Source organism: Salvelinus alpinus, chromosome 30 (assembly GCF_045679555.1).
Source record: "Salvelinus alpinus chromosome 30, SLU_Salpinus.1, whole genome shotgun sequence".
Lineage (NCBI taxonomy): Eukaryota > Metazoa > Chordata > Actinopteri > Salmoniformes > Salmonidae > Salvelinus > Salvelinus alpinus.
In genome coordinates, this window is record NC_092115.1 from 12,832,550 (window position 1) to 12,855,386 (window position 22,837).

Sequence of the window (22,837 nt, forward strand, 5' to 3'; positions counted from 1 at the left end):
TTGCAGGTTTTCCTACTTACAAAGCATGTAGAGGTCTGTAATTTTTATCATAGGTACACTTCAACTGTGAGAGACGGAATCTAAAACAAAAATCCAGAAAATCACATTGTATGATTTTTAAATAATTAATTTGCATTTTATTGCATGACATAAGTATTTGATCACCTACCAACCAGTAAGAATTCCGGCTCTCACAGACCTGTTAGTTTTTCTTTAAGAAGCCCTCCTGTTCTCCACTCATTACCTGTATTAACTGCACCTGTTTGAACTCGTTACCTGTATAAAAGACACCTGTCCACACACTCAATCAAACAGATTCCAACCTCTCCACAATGGCCAAGACCAGAGAGCTGTGTAAGGACATCAGGGATAAAATTGTAGACCTGCACAAGGCTGGGATGGGCTACAGGACAATAGGCAAGCAGCTTGGTGAGAAGGAAACAACTGTTGGCGCAATTATTAGAAAATGGAAGAAGTTCAAGATGACGGTCAATCACCCTCGATCTGGGGCTCCATGCAAGATTTCACCTCGTGGGGCATCAATGATCATGAGGAAGGTGAGGGATCAGCCCAGAACTACACGGCAGGACCTGGTCAATGACCTGAAGAGAGCTGGGACCACAGTCTCAAAGAAAACCATTAGTAACACACTACGCCATCATGGATTAAAATCCTGCAGCGCACGCAAGGTCCCCCTGCAGCGCACGCAAGGTCCCCCTGCTTAAGCCAGTGCATGTCCAGGCCTGTCTGAAGTTTGCCAATGACCATCTGGATGATCCAGAGGAGGAATGGGAGAAGGTCATGTGGTCTGATGAGACAAAAATAGAGCTTTTTGGTCTAACTCCACTCGCCGTGTTTGGAGGAAGAAGAAGTATGAGTACAACCCCAAGAACACCATCCCAACCGTGAAGCATGGAGGTGGAAACATCATTCTTTGGGGATGCTTTTCTGCAAAGGGGACAGGACGACTGCACCGTATTGAGGGGAGGATGGATGGGGCCATGTATCGCGAGATCTTGGCCAACAACCTCCTTCCCTCAGTAAGAGCATTGAAGATGGGTCGTGGCTGGGTCTTCCAGCATGACAACGACACAAAGCACACAGCCATGGCAACTAAGGAGTGGCTCCGTAAGAAGCATCTCAAGGTCCTGGAGTGGCCTAGCCAGTCTCCAGACCTGAACCCAATAGAAAATCTTTGGAGGGAGCTGAAAGTCCGTATTGCCCAGCGACAGCCCCGAAACCTGAAGGATCTGGAGAAGATCTGTAGGGAGGAGTGGGCCAAAATCCCTGCTGCAGTGTGTGCAAACCTAGTCAAGAACTACAGGAAACGTATGATCTCTGTAATTGCAAACAAAGGTTTCTGTACCAAATATTAAGTTCTGCTTTTCTGATGTATCAAATACTTATGTCATGCAATAAAATGCAAATTAATTACTTAAAAATCATACAATGTGATTTTCTGGATTTTTGTTTTAGATTCCGTCTCTCATAGTTGAAGTGTACCTATGATAAAAATTACAGACCTCTACATGCTTTGTAAGTAGGAAAACCTGCAAAATCGGCAGTGTATCAAATACTTGTTCTCCCCACTGTACATAAACTAAGGCCGGGATACAATGCAAAGCGAGTTATAGCACGGTGCCCTATACAGCCGACAATGCACCTTTTAAATGTATTTTCCCCGGTGTTCACATTTTCCCTGACGTACCATCGCCATCATAGTAAACACTGGGCATGCTGGCATAATGGCAAATTACCTTTAAGTCTGTTATAGTGTGCTGTGCTAAACGTACCTTGCATTACATCCTGGCCTAAATAAACTTAAAGGGGAATTGCACTCAAAAACTACAGCATCTTTTGGTATTTTTTTTATTCGTCCAATGTTGATACAGTCCCAAAATGGCTGGAGACAATGTTGATACAGTCCCAAAATGGCTGGAGACAATTTTCTCCTTCAAATTCCAATATCTTGACAACTTGACTACTGACATGCAAAACATTTTGGGACTGTATCAACAGTGGACTAATCAAACAAAATAGCACAAAAGATAGTTTGAGTGCAATTCCCCTTCATAAGCCAAGGAAGAAAAGATTTGCCCATGTCCAGCTCAAAAAGCAACCCTATTTGTTTTCAAAGTGTGCATAGATAAACATTACAGAATTTATGACAGTCAATATTAACGACAACAAACATTCAACAGATGAGTATAGTAACAATTCATGATTGACATATTATTTTCTACAAATGAATAAATAGACAGTACATATGATAACATGGAGTATACTGCATACTAAGAACAGAGGTGGACTTTGCAGAGAGTGCCTAAACAGTTCAATTTCCCCCACACCCCAAACGTGAAAACAAAGACCCCGTGTAGTGTCTTTAAAACCCCTAAGTTCCTACATTGAGTATATCCTCTGGAAAGGCCACATTGTGAAAGAGAGAGATAGAGAACATCAGTATCAGTTGAACAGCAGATACAGTATGGGGTGATACGTTCTGAAATTATACTGATTGCTAACCCCCCCCACCCCCCATGCTTTTCACAATGCAATGTGAACTGTAGGACGTAAAACCTAATTATGGCATTAAAGGGATAGTTCATGTTTTTGGTATTGTAGCAATGCTAGTGGAAACCGATTGTATCAGTTAGCGGTGCAAAAAGTGAACTATCCCTTTAACCAACCCCAGCAAAACAGTACAGGCATGTTGTGTGTAAGTATGGATCAGAAAGGCGTCTCTGTCTTGGTGTGCTCCCCAAGACATGTGCTGCTTCCCAGACTCTCCCTGCTGTCACCAGCCTTAGGGACGTACCCCAGGGGATCTGAACGGATGATATACCTGTAAGATGGAGAACCTCTAAATCAATCTATTCTTGATGTGAAATGATGAACTCTCCTCTGAGACTCTAAATGGTTGATCTTTTCAAATACTAACAAAGATACTGTGTGCCCAAACATAGGGTATTAAGTCACAAAATAATATGTGAATGTAAGCATGGAGTAGTAATGTGGAGTAGTAATGTGGAATAGAAATGTGGAGTAATATGGAGTAGGAATATGGAGTAGTAATATGGAGTAGGAATATGGAGTAGTAATATGGAGTAGTACTATGGAGTAGTAATATGGAGTAGGAATATGGAGTAGTAATATGGAGTACTAATATAGAGTAATATGGAGTAGTACTATGGAGTAGTAATATGAATTAGTAATATGGAGTACTACAGAGTAGTAATACGGAGTACTATGGAGTAGTAACATGGAGTAGTACTATGGAGTAGTAACATGGAGGAGTAATATGGAGTAAAAATACGTAGTAGTACTATGGAGTAGTAACATGGAGTAGTAATATGGAGTAATATGGAGTAGTAACATGGAGTAGTAACATGGAGTAACATGGAGGAGTAATATGGAGTAAAAATACAGAGTAAAAATACGTAGTAGTAATACGGAGTAGTAACATGGAGTAGTATTATGGAGTAGTAATATGGAGTAATATGGAGTAGTAACATGGAGTAACATGGAGGAGTAACATGGAGTAGTAACATGGAGTAGTAATATGGAGTAGTAACATGGAGTAATATGAAGTAGTAATATGGAGTAATATGAAGCAGTAATATGGAGTAGTAATATGGAGTAGTAACATGGAGTAATATGAAGTAGTAATATGAAGTAGTAATATGGAGTAACATGGAGTAGTAATATTGAGTAACATGGAGTAGTAACATGGAGTAACATGGAGTAGTAATATGGAGTGCCATGGCGTAGTAATATGGAGTAACATGGAGTAGTAATATTGAGTAACATGGAGTAGTAATATGAAGTAATATGGAGTAGTAACATGGACTAACATGGATTAGTAATATGGAGTAGTAACATGGACTAACATGGAGTAGTAATATGGAGTAGTAACATGGACTAACATGGAGTAGTAATATGGAGTAGTAATATGGACAAACATGGAGTAGTAATGTGGAGTAGTAATATGGAGTAATATGGAGTAGTAACATGGACTAACATGGAGTAGTAATATGGAGTAGTAACATGGACTAACATGGAGTAGTAATATGGAGTAGTAACATGGACTAACATGGAGTAGTAATGTGGAGTAGTAATATGGACTAACATGGAGTAGTAATGTGGAGTAGTAATATGGAGTAATATGGAGTAGTAACATGGACTAACATGGAGTAGTAATATGGAGTAGTAATATGGAGTAATATGGAGTAGTAACATGGCCTAACATGGAGTAGTAATGTGGAGTAGTAATATGGAGTAATATGGAGTAGTAACATGGCCTAACGTGGAGTAGTAATGTGGAGTAGTAATATGGACTAACATGGAGTAGTAATGTGGAGTAGTAATATGGAGTAGTATGGAGTAGTAATGTGGAGTAGTAACATGGACTAACATGGAGTAGTAATGTGGAGTAGTAATATGGACTAACATGGAGTAGTAATGTGGAGTAGTAATATGGAGTAGTATGGAGTAGTAATGTGGAGTAGTAATATGGAGTAGTATGGAGTAGTAATGTGGAGTAGTAACATGGACTAACATGGAGTAGTAATGTGGAGTAGTAATATGGACTAACATGGAGTAGTAATATGGAGTAGTAACATGGACTAACATGGAGTAGTAATGTGGAGTAGTAACATGGACTAACATGGAGTAGTAATGTGGAGTAGTAATATGGACTAACATGGAGTAGTAATGTGGAGTAGTAATATGGAGTAGTATGGAGTAGTAATGTGGAGTAGTAACATGGACTAACATGGAGTAGTAATGTGGAGTAGTAATATGGACTAACATGGAGTAGTAATATGGAGTAGTAACATGGACTAACATGGAGTAGTAATGTGGAGTAGTAACATGGACTAACATGGAGTAGTAATGTGGAGTAGTAATATGGACTAACATGGAGTAGTAATGTGGAGTAGTAATATGGAGAAATATGGAGTAGTAATATGGAGTAATATGGAGTAGTAATATGGAGTAGTAACATGGACTAACATGGAGTAGTAATGTGGAGTAGTAATATGGAGTAATATGGAGTAGTAATATGGAGTAATATGGAGTAGTAACATGGCCTAACATGGAGTAGTAATGTGGAGTAGTAATATGGAGTAATATGGAGTAGTAACATGGCCTAACGTGGAGTAGTAATGTGGAGTAGTAATATGGACTAACATGGAGTAGTAATGTGGAGTAGTAATATGGAGTAGTATGGAGTAGTAATGTGGAGTAGTAACATGGACTAACATGGAGTAGTAATGTGGAGTAGTAATATGGACTAACATGGAGTAGTAATGTGGAGTAGTAATATGGAGTAGTATGGAGTAGTAATGTGGAGTAGTAATATGGAGTAGTATGGAGTAGTAATGTGGAGTAGTAACATGGACTAACATGGAGTAGTAATGTGGAGTAGTAATATGGACTAACATGGAGTAGTAATGTGGAGTAGTAATATGGAGTAGTATGGAGTAGTAATGTGGAGTAGTAATATGGAGTAGTATGGAGTAGTAATATGGAGTAGTAACATGGACTAACATGGAGTAGTAATGTGGAGTAGTAACATGGACTAACATGGAGTAGTAATGTGGAGTAGTAATATGGACTAACATGGAGTAGTAATATGGAGTAGTAATATGGACTAACATGGAGTAGTAATGTGGAGTAGTAATATGGACTAACATGGAGTAGTAATATGGAGTAGTAATATGGACTAACATGGAGTAGTAATATGGAGTAATATGGAGTAGTAATATGGACTAACATGGAGTAGTAATATGGAGTAGTAACATGGACTATCATGGAGTAGTAATATGGAGTAGTAATATGGACTAACATGGAGTAGTAATATGGAGTAGTAATATGGACTAACATGGAGTAGTAATATGGAGTAATATGGAGTAGTGATATGGACTAACATGGAGTAGTAATGTGGAGTAGTAATATGGAGTAACATGGAATAGTAATATGGAGTAACATGGAGTAGTAATATGGAGTAACATGGAATAGTAATATGGAGTAACATGGACTAACATGGAGTAGTAATGTGGAGTTTGCAACTTTCTTGATTGCTTCTACTTTATTGCATCTCATCAACTGTTTCTTTAGGCCCTTACTTTTCTACATGCTGCCATACTTACACTATGTCATTGAGCTCCAGCCTGGTGTCAGGAGGAGGGTTGATCAACACGTATGTGTGGGAGTGAGTAGGCTGGTTCTCACTCATGTCATCTGGAATTGGAGAAATACAATAATGATAGGCCAGAGTTGAAACGTCCAATGATTTAGGCTACGGCAATATAAAAGATTGTGTCAGAAAATGTCTGATTTGAGCAAATGGTTTTTCAATGGAAGTCGTCTGTTGACAGATGATGGACATTAGAGATGATTGTCTGACAAAAGACGTACTGCCTTTTTGAGTATGCAACTGACCGGAAAATAGTTGACAAGATATTAACTTTTGACAGACATAAATGGACACTGATGAATGCATAGCTTCAGGCTTTGGCCAAATGAATAAGGATAACATTGTATGCATTCACCATTGTCCGTTTTGGTCTGTCAAAAGGCTGACATAGTATATTACATGACAATCATCTCCGTTGTTAGTCTGTCTGTCCATCCATCCATAAAGACTAAGTGTCATGTTTCAAACACATAACATATTTTGTTCCAGGCCTTGGAAATACAACTCGCAATCTCCCCAAAAACATCCCTCCCCATGTGTGCGGTCTCTCACCGCAAGTCGTGGCCCAGAGTCCAAGGCTTTTCATCCTGTTGCTGACCAGCTCGTCCAGCTCCTGTCTCTCTGAGCGTCTGGCCCTCAGACCCTGCTGGCCCCCCCTCTGAGCCCCCCGCTGGTTCCCTCGAGTCCCCCTCCAGCTCAGCTTCCGCGCCCACTGCACGCTCTTCCTCCTCAGCAGGGGAGCCTTCCCGTCCGATGGGTCGCTGGAGGTGGAGCTGCGGTGGAGCCCTCCGGCCACAGGGGGGAGTTCTCGGTCGCTCTGCTCCTTGGGGTCGTCTAAGTCCTCCACGCACACCGAGAGCTGTGACTGAGCATGGTCAAAACACAATGCCATATAGTACATGAATGAAGTCTATGGTATGTCTATAGTCAAATAGGGTCAAATGAAATGACCCAGAACAAAGCGAATGATCAAGAGTGAGGCCAGAGAATGTAGAAGTTGGTTTGACAATGATTTCTTCCTGATATAACCACCAGTGGCAAGTCTCGACGTGGTTTATCAAGCACAATTTAACCAAGACACATTACAGTGGAAGAAAACCTACCTCATCTGCACAAAAAGTTGATTCAGTCTGGCAAAATAAATCTATTGTTTTTCGCGAATCATGGAATCACACAAATAGGAATCATGGAATCACACAAATAGGAATCATAGAATCACACAAATAGGAATCATGGAATCACACAAATAGGAATCATGGAATCACACAAATAGGGCTGAACTTACTTGGGAGGATGGCTCGCATTGCTTATGATGGGAAATGAAAAGAAAAGAGATGAATGACATTAATGTTGCTTAATGTGTTGTAACATGCTTAAATAACCATGAAAGCATACAGACTAAACATGTATACGTAACAAACGACAGAATGACAGCATAATCAATGCCACTGTAATATGTAATTAACACAACAACAAAAAATAACCTAAATTGGGATTTCACAGCCAAACAAATGAATGTCAACAATGTTAAAACAGCCTTGCGGTCTAGAGGGCACCTCCTCAGAGGAATCTGCTGTCTGGGACTCGGTCCTGTAGATGCCAATGGGAATGTCACCGACGGTGGAACACAGTTTCTGATAGAGCCTTCCATACGTCTGGATCCAAAGGTCCTCCTCAGAGATCTGCATCTAAAAGGTCATTTCAAACTCCATTTCTCTACAGGAGGAACAACTGTACAATGATTTTAAATGACCGTGGAGTCCCTTTTACCTGTCAGTGTAAGGATTTGGAAAGGCAAGTAAAGCCTGCACTGAGTTTATTTTCTGACCTTAGTTGCTGTGCTGTCACACATAGGATTACTGTACAGTACAACGGGTGAATCTCAATAGTCTAAAGACGCCTCCTCTCTTTGTCTTCTCTCCTTCTGTCTGAGACGTGGAGAGGAAACCACTTTTGACCATTGAGATGCACCCAGAGAGTAACTCACAGAGCAGAGGAAGCCAGAGCCCGGGGTGGTGTCCAGGCCCAGCAGCAGCCTGGTGATGGAGATAATATAGTCTTTGACAAACGACTGGGATGGCAGACAGGACAGACAGGACAGGACATGTGCATAGTCAGTACATAGAAGGGTCATTCCTGGTCATCCAGAAATCAACACATTCCAATTCGACTAGCATTATATTATATGGACACTGGGATGCATATGAACACATTGTGACAGTAAAAAGAATGTTACACATTAAAATGTACATAAATGTAGCATAATGTAACATAAAATATCTGGGAGTACAGAACAGGTGGGTCCTGCTGTACAGAACAGGTGGGTCCAGCTGTACAGAACAGGTGGGTCCTGCTGTAAAGAACAGGTGGGTCCTGCTGTACAGAACAGGTGGGTCCAGCTGTACAGAACAGGTGGGTCCTGCTGTAAAGAACAGGTGGGTCCTGCTGTACAGAACAGGTGGGTCCAGCTGTACAGAACAGGTGGGTCCTGCTGTACAGAACAGGTGGGTCCTGCTGTACAGAACAGGTGGGTCCAGCTGTACAGAACAGGTGGGTACTGCTGTACAGAACAGGTGGGTCCTGCTGTACAGAACAGGTGGGTCCAGCTGTACAGAACAGGTGGGTCCAGCTGTACAGAACAGGTGGGTCCTGCTGTACAGAACAGGTGGGTCCTGCTGTACAGAACAGGTGGGTCCTGCTGTACAGAACAGGTGGGTCCAGCTGTACAGAACAGGTGGGTACTGCTGTACAGAACAGGTGGGTCCTGCTGTACAGAACAGGTGGGTCCAGCTGTACAGAACAGGTGGGTCCAGCTGTACAGAACAGGTGGGTCCTGCTGTACAGAACAGGTGGGTCCAGCTGTACAGAACAGGTGGGTCCTGCTGTACAGAACAGGTGGGTCCTGCTGTACAGAACAGGTGGGTCCAGCTGTACAGAACAGGTGGGTCCTGCTGTACAGAACAGGTGGGTCCTGCTGTACAGAACAGGTGGGTCCAGCTGTACAGAACAGGTGGGTCCTGCTGTACAGAACAGGTGGGTCCAGCTGTACAGAACAGGTGGGTCCTGCTGTACAGAACAGGTGGGTCCTGCTGTACAGAACAGGTGGGTCCAGCTGTACAGAACAGGTGGGTCCAGCTGTACAGAACATGTGGGTCCAGCTGTACAGAACAGGTGGGTCCTGCTGTACAGAACATGTGGGTCCAGCTGTACAGAACAGGTGGGTCCTGCTGTACAGAACATGTGGGTCCAGCTGTACAGAACAGGTGGGTCCAGCTGTACAGAACATGTGGGTCCAGCTGTACAGAACAGGTGGGTCCTGCTGTACAGAACATGTGGGTCCAGCTGTACAGAACAGGTGGGTCCTGCTGTACAGAACAGGTGGATCCTGCCTGGTTACCTGGTAGAGGAGAGTGTCCAGCATGCCGATACTGAAGACCCTCCCTGCAGCGAACGGCAGGCGAAACATGAAGGCCAGGTTGGAGCCTTTCTCCCGCTCTTTCTAATAAATAATAATAATAAATAATAATACATTTTATTTGTAGAGCTCTTTCCAACACATGCAAGAATCACAAAGCTCTTTTAGCTCCCATAGACATGTAACGGGGGGACAGAAACAACAACACACTAATCCCACTGGGCACAGACGTCAGTTCAACATCTAGTTATGATTGACTTTTGCTTGAGTTGTCATCTAACGTGAATTTAAATAAAAAAATCACCGTCTTTGAATTTAGGTTCAAAGTTGGGTAAAATCCAATCAGTTTTCCATGTTGATTCAATGTCATCACATTGAATTATTTGGATGAGATAAAGTGGAATAACTTTTATTCAACCAGTTTTTGCCCAGTGGGATGTTAGGGCAGCGTTCTGCAAACCTTTCCTTGAATAAACCAGTCTATTGCAGTACAGTATAACCTGATTATCATCAAGTCTTTCAGGTGTTACAACTGGAACGGACCAAATGGGGGTGCTCAAGAAGAGGCTTAGGATATTTGAAAGAGAGAGAGCGCCACCCGGTGGTCGATACTGATGTGAGGTGGAAGATGCACCGCAACAGGAACTATATTGAATACTTGTTAAGGAAAGGATGCCTACGCATAACATAATACCCGTCATATTACCCCTGAAAATGTTACATGTCACATGTGTCTATGAATGGGAATAATCATTTCTCTCAGAAAAAAAGATCCAACGTCTGGTGTTGTTTGAGAGGGCCGTGGAAAAATTCTATGCTTGTACTGTATGTACTGTCCAGTCTTCACATAATGATTGTTTAACCTTCTCTTCCTTTGCTTTGAAGACTACTCAATGTATAGTTAGTAGCCTTTGAAGACGACTCAATGTAGTCAGTAGCCTTTGAAGGCTACTCAATGTAGTCAGTAGCCTTTGAAGGCTACTCAATGTAGTCAGTAGCCTTTGAAGGCTACTCAATGTATATATTTCGTACCAGGGTTGGGGTCAATTCCATTTCAATTCCAGTCAATTCAGAAAGTAACCCAAATTCCAAGTATATATTTTTCTAATTGAAAAGCATTAAAGAGAATTTGAGTTTCAGTCTACTTCCTCAATTGACTGGAATTTAACTGGAACTGACTCCAAACCTGGTCCATAGCCTTTGCTACTGCAGACAAGAATAACTAGTTGTAAACTTTGCATTTATAGAGCTAGAGACATCTACATAGTTTGGGCTGGGATTCAATCCAAGGCGTATTATAGAGCAACACACTGAACAGTCGACAACGCGCCTTTTAATTGACGCTTGAGTTGACATCTTCAGCATGAATGCAATCTCCGCAAACGTCGGGGACATTGCTTTTAAAATGCTAATTGTCAGCTGTCAAGTGTGTTTCTCTATAACGCGCCTTGGACTGAAACTCGGCCTTGAAGTACAGTTGGTGTACATTCAGTGACGGCTTACCTTCTCCAGTTTAGAGAGAGTCAGAGAGTACCAGTCCTTAGCTCTGAACTGCATAAACCTCATGTTGGCGGGGTGGGTTAGCTCGGTGATGATACTGAGACTGGAGAACAACCTGGATGAGAAGAAACACAATATAGCTGAGATTAACTGAACAAAATAAAACAGAAAATCACAATGGCAGAACAAAATGTCAACTTTGTAATCAAATGTGACATCCAAAATACACTGAGTTGACCAAACTTTAGAAACACCTTCCTAATATCTGACAAGGTGTCGACAGCGTTCCACAGGGATTCTGGGCCATGTTGACGCCAATGCTTCCCACAGATGTATCAAGTTGTCTGGATGTCTTTTGGATGGTGGACCATTCTTGATACACATGGGAAACTGTTGAGCGTGAAAAAACGTGCATTCGGAAAGTATTCAGACCCCTTCCCTTTTTCCACATTTTGTTACGTTCAGCCTTATTCTACAATGGATTAAGTAAAAAAATGTCCTCATCAATCTACAGACAATACAACATAATGACATCACAATACCCCATAATGACATCACAATACCCCATAATCATTATGGGGTATTGTGATGTCATTATGGCATAATGACATCACAATACCCCATAATGACAAAGGGAAAACAGGTTTTTAGATTTTTTTTCTAATTTATTAAAAATAAAAAACAGAAATACCTTATTTACATAAGTATTCAGACCCTTTGCTATGAGACTCGAAATTGAGCTCAGGTGCATCCTGTTTCCATTGATCATCCTTGAGATGTTTCTACAACTTGATTGGAGTCTACCTGTGGTAAATTCAATTGATTGGACATGATTTGGAATGGCACACACCTGTCTATACAAGGTCCCATAGTTGAAAGTGCATGTCAGAGCAAAAACCAAGCCATGAGGTCGAAGGAATTGTCCGTAGAGCTCCAAGACAGGATTGTGTTGAGGCACGGATATGGGGAAGGGTACCAAACAATGTCTCCAGCATTGAAGGTCCCCAAGAACACAGTGGCCTCCATCATTCTAAAATGGAAGAAGTTTGGAACAATCAAGACTCTTCTTAGAGCTGGCCACCTGGCCAAACTGAGCTATCGGGAGAGAAGGGCCTTGGTCAGGGAGGTGACCAAGAACCCGATGGTCACTCTGACAGAGCTCCAGAGTCTCTGTGGAGATGGGAGAACCTTCCAGAAGGACAATCATCTGCAGCACGGAAGTCTGGATCGAGGGAAAGATGAACAGAGCAAAGTAGAGAGAGATCCTTGATGAAAACCTGCTCCAGAGTTCTCAAGACCTCAGACTGGGGCGAAAGTTCACCTTCCAACAGGACAACAACCCTAAGCACACAGCTAGCACAATGCAGAGTTGCTTTGGGACAAGTCTCTGAATGTCCTTGATTGGCCCAGCCAGAGCCTGTACTTGAACCCCATCGAACATCTCTGGAGAGACCTGAAAATAGCTGTGTAGCAACGCTCCCCATCCAACCTGACAGAGCTTGAGAGGATCTGTAGAGAAGAATGGGAGAAACTCCCCAAATACATGTGTGCCAAGCTTGTAGCGTCATACCCAAGAAGACCTGAGGCTGTAATCGCTGCCAAAGGTGCTTCAACAAAGTACTGAGTAAAAGGTCTGATAACCTTTTCTTTTTATTTCTAAAAACCTGTTTTGCTTTGTCATTATGGGGTATTGTGTGTAGATTGATGAGGGGGAAAAAACGATGTTATCAATTTTAGAATAAGTCAGGTGTCCTTAATGTTTTGTACTCCTTGCTGTCCCCAGTCCACCTGGCCTTGCTGCTATTCCAGTTTCAACTGTTCTGCCTGCGGTTATGGAACCGCCACCTGTCCCAGACCTGCTATTTTCAACTCTTAATGATCGGCTATGAAAAGCCAACTGAAAATGATTCATGATTATTATTTGACCATGCTTGTCACTTATGAATATTTTGAACATCTTGGCATAGTTCTGTTATAATCTCCACCCGGCACAGCCAGAAGAGGACTGGCCACCCCTCATAGCCTGGTTCCTCTCTAGGTTTCTTCCTAGGTTTTGGACTTTCTAGGGAGTTTTTCCTAGCCACCGTGCTTCTACACCTGCATTGCTTGCTGTTTGGGGTTTTAGGCTGGGTTTCTGTACAGCACTTTGAGATATCAGCTGATGTACGAAGGGCTATATAAAATAAACTTGATTTGAAACTTGATATACTCCCTTAAATGAATGACTGGATGAAATGAATAACTATGAAATAATAGCCTAGCTAATAAACGTGTGAGACCCAAGACAAAAACAGCATCGCTATCTACTGTACTAACACCATTCCAGGATTATCACTATTTAGTGAGCAACTGATACCGATACTACTGTATATACTAGCTACCTAATCAAGCAATAAGGCACGAGGAGGTGTGGTATATGGCCAATTTACCACGGCTAAGGTTGCGTTTGGGCTGGATACAGCCCTTAGCCGTGGTATATTGGCCATATACCACAAACCCCAGAGGTGCCTTATTGCTATTATAAACTGGTTACCAACGTAATTAGAGCAGTAAAAATAAATGTTTTGTCATACCCGTGGTATATGGTCTGATATATCACGGCTTTCAGCCAATCAGCATTCAGGGCTCGAACCACCCAGTTTAAAATATAGGTTATATAATAACAGTGGCTCATGAAACATAAACCCCATATCAAAGTGTTTCAATGTTTGTGCAAGCTTCTACATTGTCTGGTGAAAATTATAAAGTGAGTTGACATTTTTGATTAATTGTCTGACAACAAGAAAGCAATCAGAAAACAAATGGATTCCCTGATGCAGTGTGGCAAGGTTGCCAAGGAAACTAGCTCTGAAGTGTGTACTTTAATCTACACGGTTGAAAAAAAATCACTGTCATATAATTCATCTTTGAAACCCACCTATAAAATGTTTTATCTGTGTTTAAAGATTTAGTAAAATAGCCTGTATGACACTTTTGATGTCATAGAAATGCCTGCATAAAATGTGTGAACATATGGTCCAGTATATTGTATTATACAATAGTTTGACCAAAGGTTAAAACCATGACAGTGACTTTGGTACCAGTGTCTGTACATTGATAGGGGTTGAGGTACCTGAACAGTGTCTGTACATCGATAGGGGTTGAGGTACCTGAACAGTGTCTGTACATCGATAGGGGTTGAGGTACCTGAACAGTGTTTGTACATTGATAGGGGTTGAGGTACCTGAACAGTGTCTGTACATTGATAGGGGTTGAGGTACCTGAACAGTGTCTGTACATTGACGATGGTCTTGGCATCAGCCATGTAGTCCTCTTCTGCACTCATGGTGCTCTCCTTGTCCACCACCACCATGTTGGCTGCAAAGGACACACCGCAACGCAGGAGGTCATCCAGGCTAGGAAAACACGCACGCACGCACGCACACACACACTTGACATAAATGACTACACATTTCCCTGACCAGGAAAAACTCTGGACTCTGCATATGAGCTAGCTATGACGGATTATCTGTGACAGATTCACTGTGGAGAGAGAATCGTAACTGATAGCATCTTGGAGGCTGTCAAGAAGGTGACTTTCTACACAGGACTTATGAGAAATTGCTTTTTTGGTTCACTCAGTCTATTTCCTTGAGATGTAATCTTGATAGGGAGACTAGAAGTGGAAGAGTGCCACATACACTCGCAGAACAGGCACTAAAGAAGATGATGTATAAGGTTATAAGGTGTGTGATGATGCTGTGTGTCACATACTTATCGATGGAGCCCACCATGTAGTAAACCATAGGGAACCCACAGACAGCCTCCAGGAACTGTGTGTCAGGCCTGGTGAGACAACAGAACACTAATCAGAAGAGAACCGAGGCTTGGCTGGTGCGTAAAAGCCCACAATTCAGACTAACTAAGAGGTGTAATGGGTTTGCACAAAACAATATGTCTCATCAAGCTTACTTCATTATTCAATGTTTTAAATGTTTTACTGCATTAGGGATGGCATTCACAGACGTTTTGGCTTTACAGCCTTCTTCAGTGTGTAGGAACTATTTTTATTTGATTCAAAACAGAGACAACAGAACACACCACAACAACATAGAATAGAACAGAATATAATTGAATATAATTAAATTGAATAGATATTTATTGTCCATATGCACAGATATTGTTATTTTTGATGTCACAGTACCCAACCAGACATATCCGAAGGACACAGTTACTTTTGTAATATTACTTATCATTACCTCATGCCAGTCGCATGAAAAATGAGCAAATGGACTTGAAAACTAGTGGAAAATACACTCCAAAATGATGTGTGTCAAATTTGCTAAGGCAGAGATGAGTGGCCGAGAACGAGACGCACGTGGACACATCAATCATCGTGCGCGGACGTATCAATTCAGGTTACAAGTGTAGGCTTATTTGAAAATCACCGAATGTAATTCCTTACATTTTTAGGTGTTTCGTAAACAGATGTCTCTTTACGTTTATCAAAAAACATATTTAGATATATTCCCCAAAGGGAGAAAGAGCGAAATGTTTTCATTTCCTCAGGACATCTCATTGAGGTCAGCAGACCTCTTTTTCTGGTTGCAATATTCCAGTAACTTTCCCCAAATTCCCAGAAATCCTGGGAATAAGATTCTGCTTATTCCCTAATTATGTCTGGAATATTCCAACCAAGATTTCTGGAAAAACTGGGATATGAGGAAAAGGAATCTGGCAACCTTACCTCTTTTAAATGGGAGACCTGGTCAAGAGGGCAGCTGAATAAAAAGGATAACAGGATGTTTTGAAACGGTCTTCTTACTGATTATCCAGGAGGAGCACAATGGGGTTCAGCTCTTTCTTTAGTCTGTAGGAAGCTCTAAGCGGGACGATGAAGTTGTACAGTCCATTCCCCGCCGTCTCAGCAGACACAATGATCAGCTTGTTCTTAAAGCTGTAGGCTTTGGCATCCTCACAGTTGTTATGCTCACAACCCTGTGGGGAAAATAAACGTTGTTGCTTTTTAAATTATATATATTAATATATATATATATATATATATATATATACAGTATATTTAACATAGGCTGTACTTGTGTGCCGATTTCCTGGACACAGATAGCGATTCTCTATTGTGCATGCTTTTTTAGTTTAGGACTCGGCTTAATCTGTGTCTGGAAACCAGCCTCAACATTGCAAAAGGTGAACATGACTTAAAACTACCTACAGTATATTGATTTAACTGAATAAGTGACTTTCATAATTTACCTTTTCCAGTCTGAGGCAACAGTATGGTACTTTCTCCTTCAATAGATGGCACAGTGTCGGAGAACTACCGATGTAGGGCAGGTTGGGAGGAAAGCCTTTCATATAGCTTGAAATAAACAGACACACAATTCATATTTTACTACACGGGTGGGCAGTAGGATGTGGATCTCCCATTCAAGTGAATGGCCAAACAAATGTCATGATTGTCTCACAATGCATCATCTACCGCAGTGGGTCTCCAATTCCAGTCTTGGAAAGCTACTGGTTATGCAAGCTTTTGTTCCAGCCCAACACTAACCTACATGATTCAATCTATGCATGGTCTTCATTCTGGACCACAGGAGGCTGCTGAGAGGATAACGGATCATAGTAATAATGGCTGGAACAGAGCAAATGGAATGGCATCAAACACTTTAATGTTCCGCTCCAGTCATCACCACCAGCGAATCCTACCCAATTAAGGTGCCACCAACCTCCTGTGTTCTGGACCATGACTAATTGAATCAAGTGTGTTAGTGCTGAGATAGAACAAAACCCTGCACACACTGCAGCACTCCAGGACCACATTTGGAAACAACTAACTCTATTGATAATGACCATAAGGCTTACATCCTCCCCAAAAATCTACTTTAAGAATAAGAAGTAAGACATATTGCATTGTATCTTATATAAATAACAGTGGAGGCTGCTGAAGGGGAGAACGGCCCATAATAATGGCTGGAACATCACTAATGGAAAGGCATCCAACCATGTGTTTGATGTATCTGATACTATTCTGTTCCAGCCATTAACACGAGCCCGCCCTCCCCAATTAAGGTGCCACCAACCTCCTGTGAAAAATAAAATAAAACATACTCCTCAGTTGATAGGTCCTCGTTGGAGGGCATGGTCTCGTCCTCTGATTGGTCGCTATAGAGGTCACCTGTGTGCATAGAGGAAGTGTCTGGCACCTCTAGCACGGGGCCGATGCTGGGCCTCCTGCTGTTACCCTTGATGTCCTCCGGGGGGAGACAGAGAGAGGGCCCACAGCCTGTGTCCTGGAGGTCTATGGCCACAGTGCCTGAACAAGGAAGGATACAAAGAACATACAACGTTTCCAAAATACTATTTATTGTGGGCATATTTCTGTGTCTTACAAGTCAATTCATTTATAATTTTTCCGAAAATACTACGAAACTACTACTACTAAGTACTACTTTAAAGTATTTTTACTGAAGAACTTTACACCACTGCTTAATATACTTGTACAATACATCACTTCATACTAGGTGGTATTGGAACAGAAGTCATATTACTGACCCATGCAGGCGATTACACTGTGTACAGGCAAGCAGGGCCGGCTACCCGTCCTCTCCCTCTGGGTCTTAAAGGTAGTGTTCTCCTCCTTAGTGATGTTGATGTAGAAGCAGCTGTCATTGGGGCTCATTCTGAACTGTGGCCCGGGGTTCAGCAGGATGCTCTTACTGTCCTTCCGGCACACCCCGATCAGACACACGCCATACCTGAGGACAGAGATAGAGATATAGGGTTAGGGTTAGATCACATAGGCTGGAGGTTTAGAGGGCAATACGAAGAGGGAGAGTGATGTCTGTTCAAAGCCATTGTCTGGGGCCCTGAGTTTTCCTGACCACATAACGAGACCAGGAGAAACTCGGGGGCCCATTTCTAGCCTATACAGTAACTAGAGTTTTCTCTATGCCCAAAGCTTTTCCTGGTAAGGTCATGTGGTCAGGGCCCTACTCTTGACCTTTGACCTACATATTGTCACCCGAATTAGAAGACTCATAAATAGGGCTGGTTTTAAATGTGTAGGATCAGTGAACCTTTCAATCTTATGTGTGTACTGGATACGTGGTTATTGGGTATTGAGTTTCTGAGCCCACATGTCTGTTCCCATCCATGGCTACAACTGAAATAGCACAGAAAATCAAATCATTGGAACCGGTATCAGAAGAAAATGTGGTGATTTGACAGTAGTGAGGCTTAATAAGAGAAGCGACCCTTGACCCTGGGACCACGCTAAGAGGTATTGGTGTTAGCTACTTACTTCTTATGCGCGTGGAAGGAGGCGTAGGGGAAGCTTTTCCCCATGTACTCTGAGAAGAAGATGCTGTCTCTCATGACGATGTTGTAAACCTCATTCCCCGAACACTTGCCATAAGTCCTGTGCCACTCCTCTGGAGACTGCTGCCCCTCCCTGAAGCACACAGAGAAATGTTTGGTAACACTTCCTGGGAATACACTATTCATAATGCATTATAAGCATAATTATAACATCTTATGAGCTGCTATATAATGCTGTGTAAAGCACTACGAGGGTATTCATATGAAGTGATACTTTTAGTTGGGTTCAGTCTGGGCTTTCGCTGCAGACAATTAAATAGGTACAATATGAGGGTCTGTAGCATTTCTCCCTTTCACAGACTTGGTGGGTAGAGACTTGGTGGGTAGAGACTTGGTGGGTTGGTGGGTAGAGACTTGGTGGGTAGAAATGTGGTGGGTTGGTGGGTAGAGACTTGGTGGATTGGTGGGTAGAGACTTGGTGGGATGGTGGGTAGAGACTTGGTGGGATGGTGGGTAGAGACTTGGTGGGTTGGTGGGTAGAGACTTGGTGGGATGGTGGGTAGAGACTTGGTGGGATGGTGGGTAGAGACTTGGTGGGTGGAGACTTGGTGGGATGGTGGGTAGAGACTTGGTGGGTGGAGACTTGGTGGGTAGAGAGTTGGTGGGTTGGTGGGTAGAGACTTGGTGGGATGGTGGGTGGAGACTTGGTGGGATGGTGGGTAGAGACTTGGTGGGTTGGTGGGTAGAGACTCGGTGGTAGGGGGGGGGGTGGTGGGTAGAAACTTAGTGGTGGGGGGGTTGGTGGGTTGCTGGGTAGAGACTTAGTGGTAGGTGGGTAGAAACGTAGTGGTGGTGGTGGGGGGGGGGGGTTGGTGGGTAGAAACTTAGTGGTGGGGGGGGTTGGTGGGTTGCTGGGTAGAGACTTTGTGGTAGGTGGGTAGAAACTTAGTGGTGGGGGGGGGGGGGGGGGGTTGGTGGGTAGAAACTTAGTGGTGGGGGGGGTTGCTGGGTTGCTGGGTAGAGACATAGTGGTAGGTGGGTAGAAACTTAGTGGTGGGGGGGGGGGTTGGTGGGTAGAAACTTAGTGGTGGGGGGGTTGCTGGGTTGCTGGGTAGAGACTTAGTGGTAGGTGGGGGTGGGAGGGTAGAAACTTAGTGGTAGGTGGGTAGAGACTTGGTGGTAGGTGGTTTGGTGGGCAGAGACTTGGTAGAGACTTGGTGGGTAGAGACTTAGTGGTAGGTGGGTAGAGACTTGGTGGTAGGGGGGGGTAGAAACTTAGTGGTGGGGGGGGTTGCTGGGTAGAGACTTGGTGGTAGGGGGGGTAGAAACTTAGTGGTGGGGGGGATTGGTGGGTTGCTGGGTAGAGACTTAGTGGTGAGTGGGGGGGTTGGTGGGTTGGTGGGTTGGTTGGTGGGTAGAGACTTAGTGGTGGGGGGGGGGTTGGTGGGATGCTGGGTAGAGACTTAGTGGTAGGTGGGTTGCCTACTGTACTTTGCAGATCCTATGGAGTGTAGACCATTGAAGAGTCGACTAGATATGAGGGTGCAGGGTGGTTGTGTAACTTACCGGCCCTGTGAAGTGTGGACCAGTAAGGTTATGAGGGAGGAGGTTGCTGGACAGATGCAGTTCAGGGCCAACATGGCATACTTGAATTCCTCCTCACACACTACATGATCTGGGGAAACGGAGAAGAACAAGATTTGATGTCGTTTAAAAAGAGTCTTACAGAGATGAGATTCCATAACCAGGTTTCCATCCAACCTTTTCATGCAAGTAAAGTACATGTCGGATAAAAAAATATCACAACAGGCCTGATGGAAACAGCAAATTTGTCGGTAAACTTATAAAATGGTGACAAAACAAAATACGCTAGACAAGATGGGATCTTTTTGGTGTCGGTAAAGTTCAATATGCAAGAAATGGTGGTGAAAATGCTTTAATGAGCAAATATTGATATAATAACCATCATTTTGAAGTAAACTTGGAGTCACACAATGATATGTTGTGTGGTCCTCCCACTACGACTCGGGAAAGCATGCAGTTTATTAGGTGGTGAAAGTTCACAACGGTGATTGATGTTCCTTTCCAATAAATATTGAGGGTCTTATTCTGGAGACAAGATGATCGATGCTGGGCTGCCTTTTGACAAATAAAAATAACTTTAGTCTTTAACTCTTTCGTCCACATTAATTTCATAATGTAGGCTATCCTACCCGCACTGTTTCTGCAAGCTGTTGGCTAGAGCACACGAGCCAATACCAGAGTGGGCACATTTGTAATACAATGCAACATTTTTGGGGGACAAAACCATCAGTAGAGTTGAAAATGCGAGAGAAACCCATTTAAGTTTTAGTCTTTATTTGGTATATGGGAATTTAACCACAAAATACAGTTGAAGTCGGAAGTTTACATACACATTAGCCAAACACATTTAAACTCAGTTTCACAATTCCTGACATTTAATCCTAGTAAAAATTTCCTGTTTTAGGTCAGTTAGGATCACCACTTTATTTTAAGAATGTGAAATGTCAGAATAATAGCGGAGATAATTATTTATTTCAGCTTTTATTTTTTTAATCACATTCCCAGTGGGTCAGAACGCTTCGGGTAGCCTTCCACAAGCTTCCCAAAATAAGTTGAGTGAATTTTGGCCAATTCCCCCTGACAGAGCTGATGTAACTGAGTCAGGTTTGTAGGGCTCCTTGCTCGCACATGCTTTTTCAGTTCTGCCCAAAAATGTTCTATAGGATTGAGGCCAGGGCTTTGTGATGGCCACTCCAATACCTTGACTTTGTTGTCCTTGAGCCATTTTGCCACAACTTTGGAAGTATGCTTGGGGTCATTGTCCATTTGGAAGACCCATTTGCAACCAAGCTTTAACTTCCTGACTGATGTCTTGAGAAGTTGCTTCAATATATCCACATAATTTTCCTACCTCATGATGCCATCTATTTTGTGAAGTGCACCAGTCCCTTCTGCAGAAAAACAACCCCACAACATGATGCTGCCACCCCCGTGCTTCCCGGTTGGGATGGTGTTTTTTGGCTTGCAAGCCTCCCCCTTTTTCCTCCAAACATAACGATGGTCATTATGGCCAAACAGTTCTATTTTTGTTTCATCAGACCAGAGGACATTTCTCCAAAAAGTACAATCTTTGTCCCCATGTGCAGTTGCAAACCGTAGTCTGGCTTTTTTATGGTGGTTTTGGAGCAGTGGCTTCTTCCTTGCTGAGCGGCCTTTCAGGTTATGTCGGAATAGGACTTGTTTTGCTGTGGATATAGATACTTTTGTACCTGTTTCCTCCAGCATCTTCGCAAGGTCCTTTGCTGTTGTTCTGGGATCGATTTGCACTTTTTGTACCAAAGTACGTTCATCTCTAGGAGACAGAACACATCTCCTTCCTGAGCGGTATGACGGCTGCGTTGTCCCATGGTGTTTATACTTGCGTACTATTGTTTGTACAGATGAATGTGGTACCTTCAGGCGTTTGGAAATTGCTCCCAAGGATGAACCAGACTTGTGGAGGTCTACATTTTTTTTCTGAGGTCTTGACTGACTTCTTTTGATTTCCCCATGATGTCAAGCAAAGAGGCACTGAGTTTGAAGGTAGGCCTTGAAATACATCCACAGGTACACCTGCAATTGACTCAAATGATGTCAATTAGCCTATCATAAGCTTCTAAAGCCATGACATAATTTTCTGGAATTTTCCAAGCTGTTTAAAGGCACAGTCAACTTAGTGTATGTAAACGTCTGACCCACTGGAATTGTGATACAGTGAATTATAAGTTAAATAATTTGTCTGTAAACAATTGTTGTAAAAATGACTTGTGTCATGCACAAAGTAGATGTCCTAACCGACTTGCCAAAACTATAGTTTGTTAACAAGAAATTTGTGGAGTGTTTGAAAAACGAGTTTTAATGACTCCAACCTAAGTGTATGTAAACTTCCGACTTCAACTGTATATTGTCATGTGCACTACGTCATCACGCGCAGCCTTTTATATGCAACAGGTCAATTTCATGGAACATCTCTGTGTGGAAAATGAGCATATTGTTTTTATGCAGATTTTAGAATATTCACATGAAAATATCACCAATTGGAAGGAAACCCAGCTATTGAGACTAACCTAAATGCATAGAGGAGGGTTTACCCAGGTATTGGAGCCACAATTCAGAAAGATGTATGCCAAGGTCCCGAAACATCTAAACAAATGTCTCTTAACAAGACATTAGTCTGTCATTACCTGCAAATTTCACATGGAATTTATTCTCTGGCTTCAGAATCTGGACGTAAATGGGGCACTTTGGAGCGAAATCCTTCACAGCCCAAGCTCGCAAAATGGTCTGATGGTCCTTAAAGTTAAACAAGACAAAAATAATACATTAGAGGTTCATTTTTATTTGTTTGA

The 22,837-nt window shown here is 42.6% G+C and overlaps 1 protein-coding gene across 1 annotated transcript in view; it reads right to left on the minus strand.

The window, feature by feature from the left end:
• Positions 1–1,532: 1,532 nt before the first annotated feature.
• The window catches only part of LOC139559885 (potassium channel subfamily T member 2-like), a 35,598-nt gene continuing 14,293 nt past the window's right edge, over positions 1,533–22,837 (minus strand). Inside the window, exons 14-30 of the mRNA XM_071376321.1 lie at positions 22,673–22,781; positions 19,992–20,100; positions 18,409–18,558; positions 17,661–17,863; positions 17,217–17,421; positions 16,362–16,467; positions 15,916–16,088; positions 14,865–14,936; positions 14,372–14,506; positions 11,115–11,226; positions 9,594–9,695; positions 8,184–8,267; positions 7,753–7,884; positions 7,482–7,502; positions 6,749–7,061; positions 6,150–6,240; positions 1,533–2,842 (exon numbers count right to left, since the gene is read on the minus strand). Of these exons, the coding sequence (XP_071232422.1) occupies positions 2,728–2,842; positions 6,150–6,240; positions 6,749–7,061; positions 7,482–7,502; positions 7,753–7,884; positions 8,184–8,267; positions 9,594–9,695; positions 11,115–11,226; positions 14,372–14,506; positions 14,865–14,936; positions 15,916–16,088; positions 16,362–16,467; positions 17,217–17,421; positions 17,661–17,863; positions 18,409–18,558; positions 19,992–20,100; positions 22,673–22,781 (2,232 nt within the window). The 3' untranslated portion in view covers positions 1,533–2,727. The remainder of the gene's footprint in view (positions 2,843–6,149; positions 6,241–6,748; positions 7,062–7,481; positions 7,503–7,752; positions 7,885–8,183; positions 8,268–9,593; positions 9,696–11,114; positions 11,227–14,371; positions 14,507–14,864; positions 14,937–15,915; positions 16,089–16,361; positions 16,468–17,216; positions 17,422–17,660; positions 17,864–18,408; positions 18,559–19,991; positions 20,101–22,672; positions 22,782–22,837) is intronic.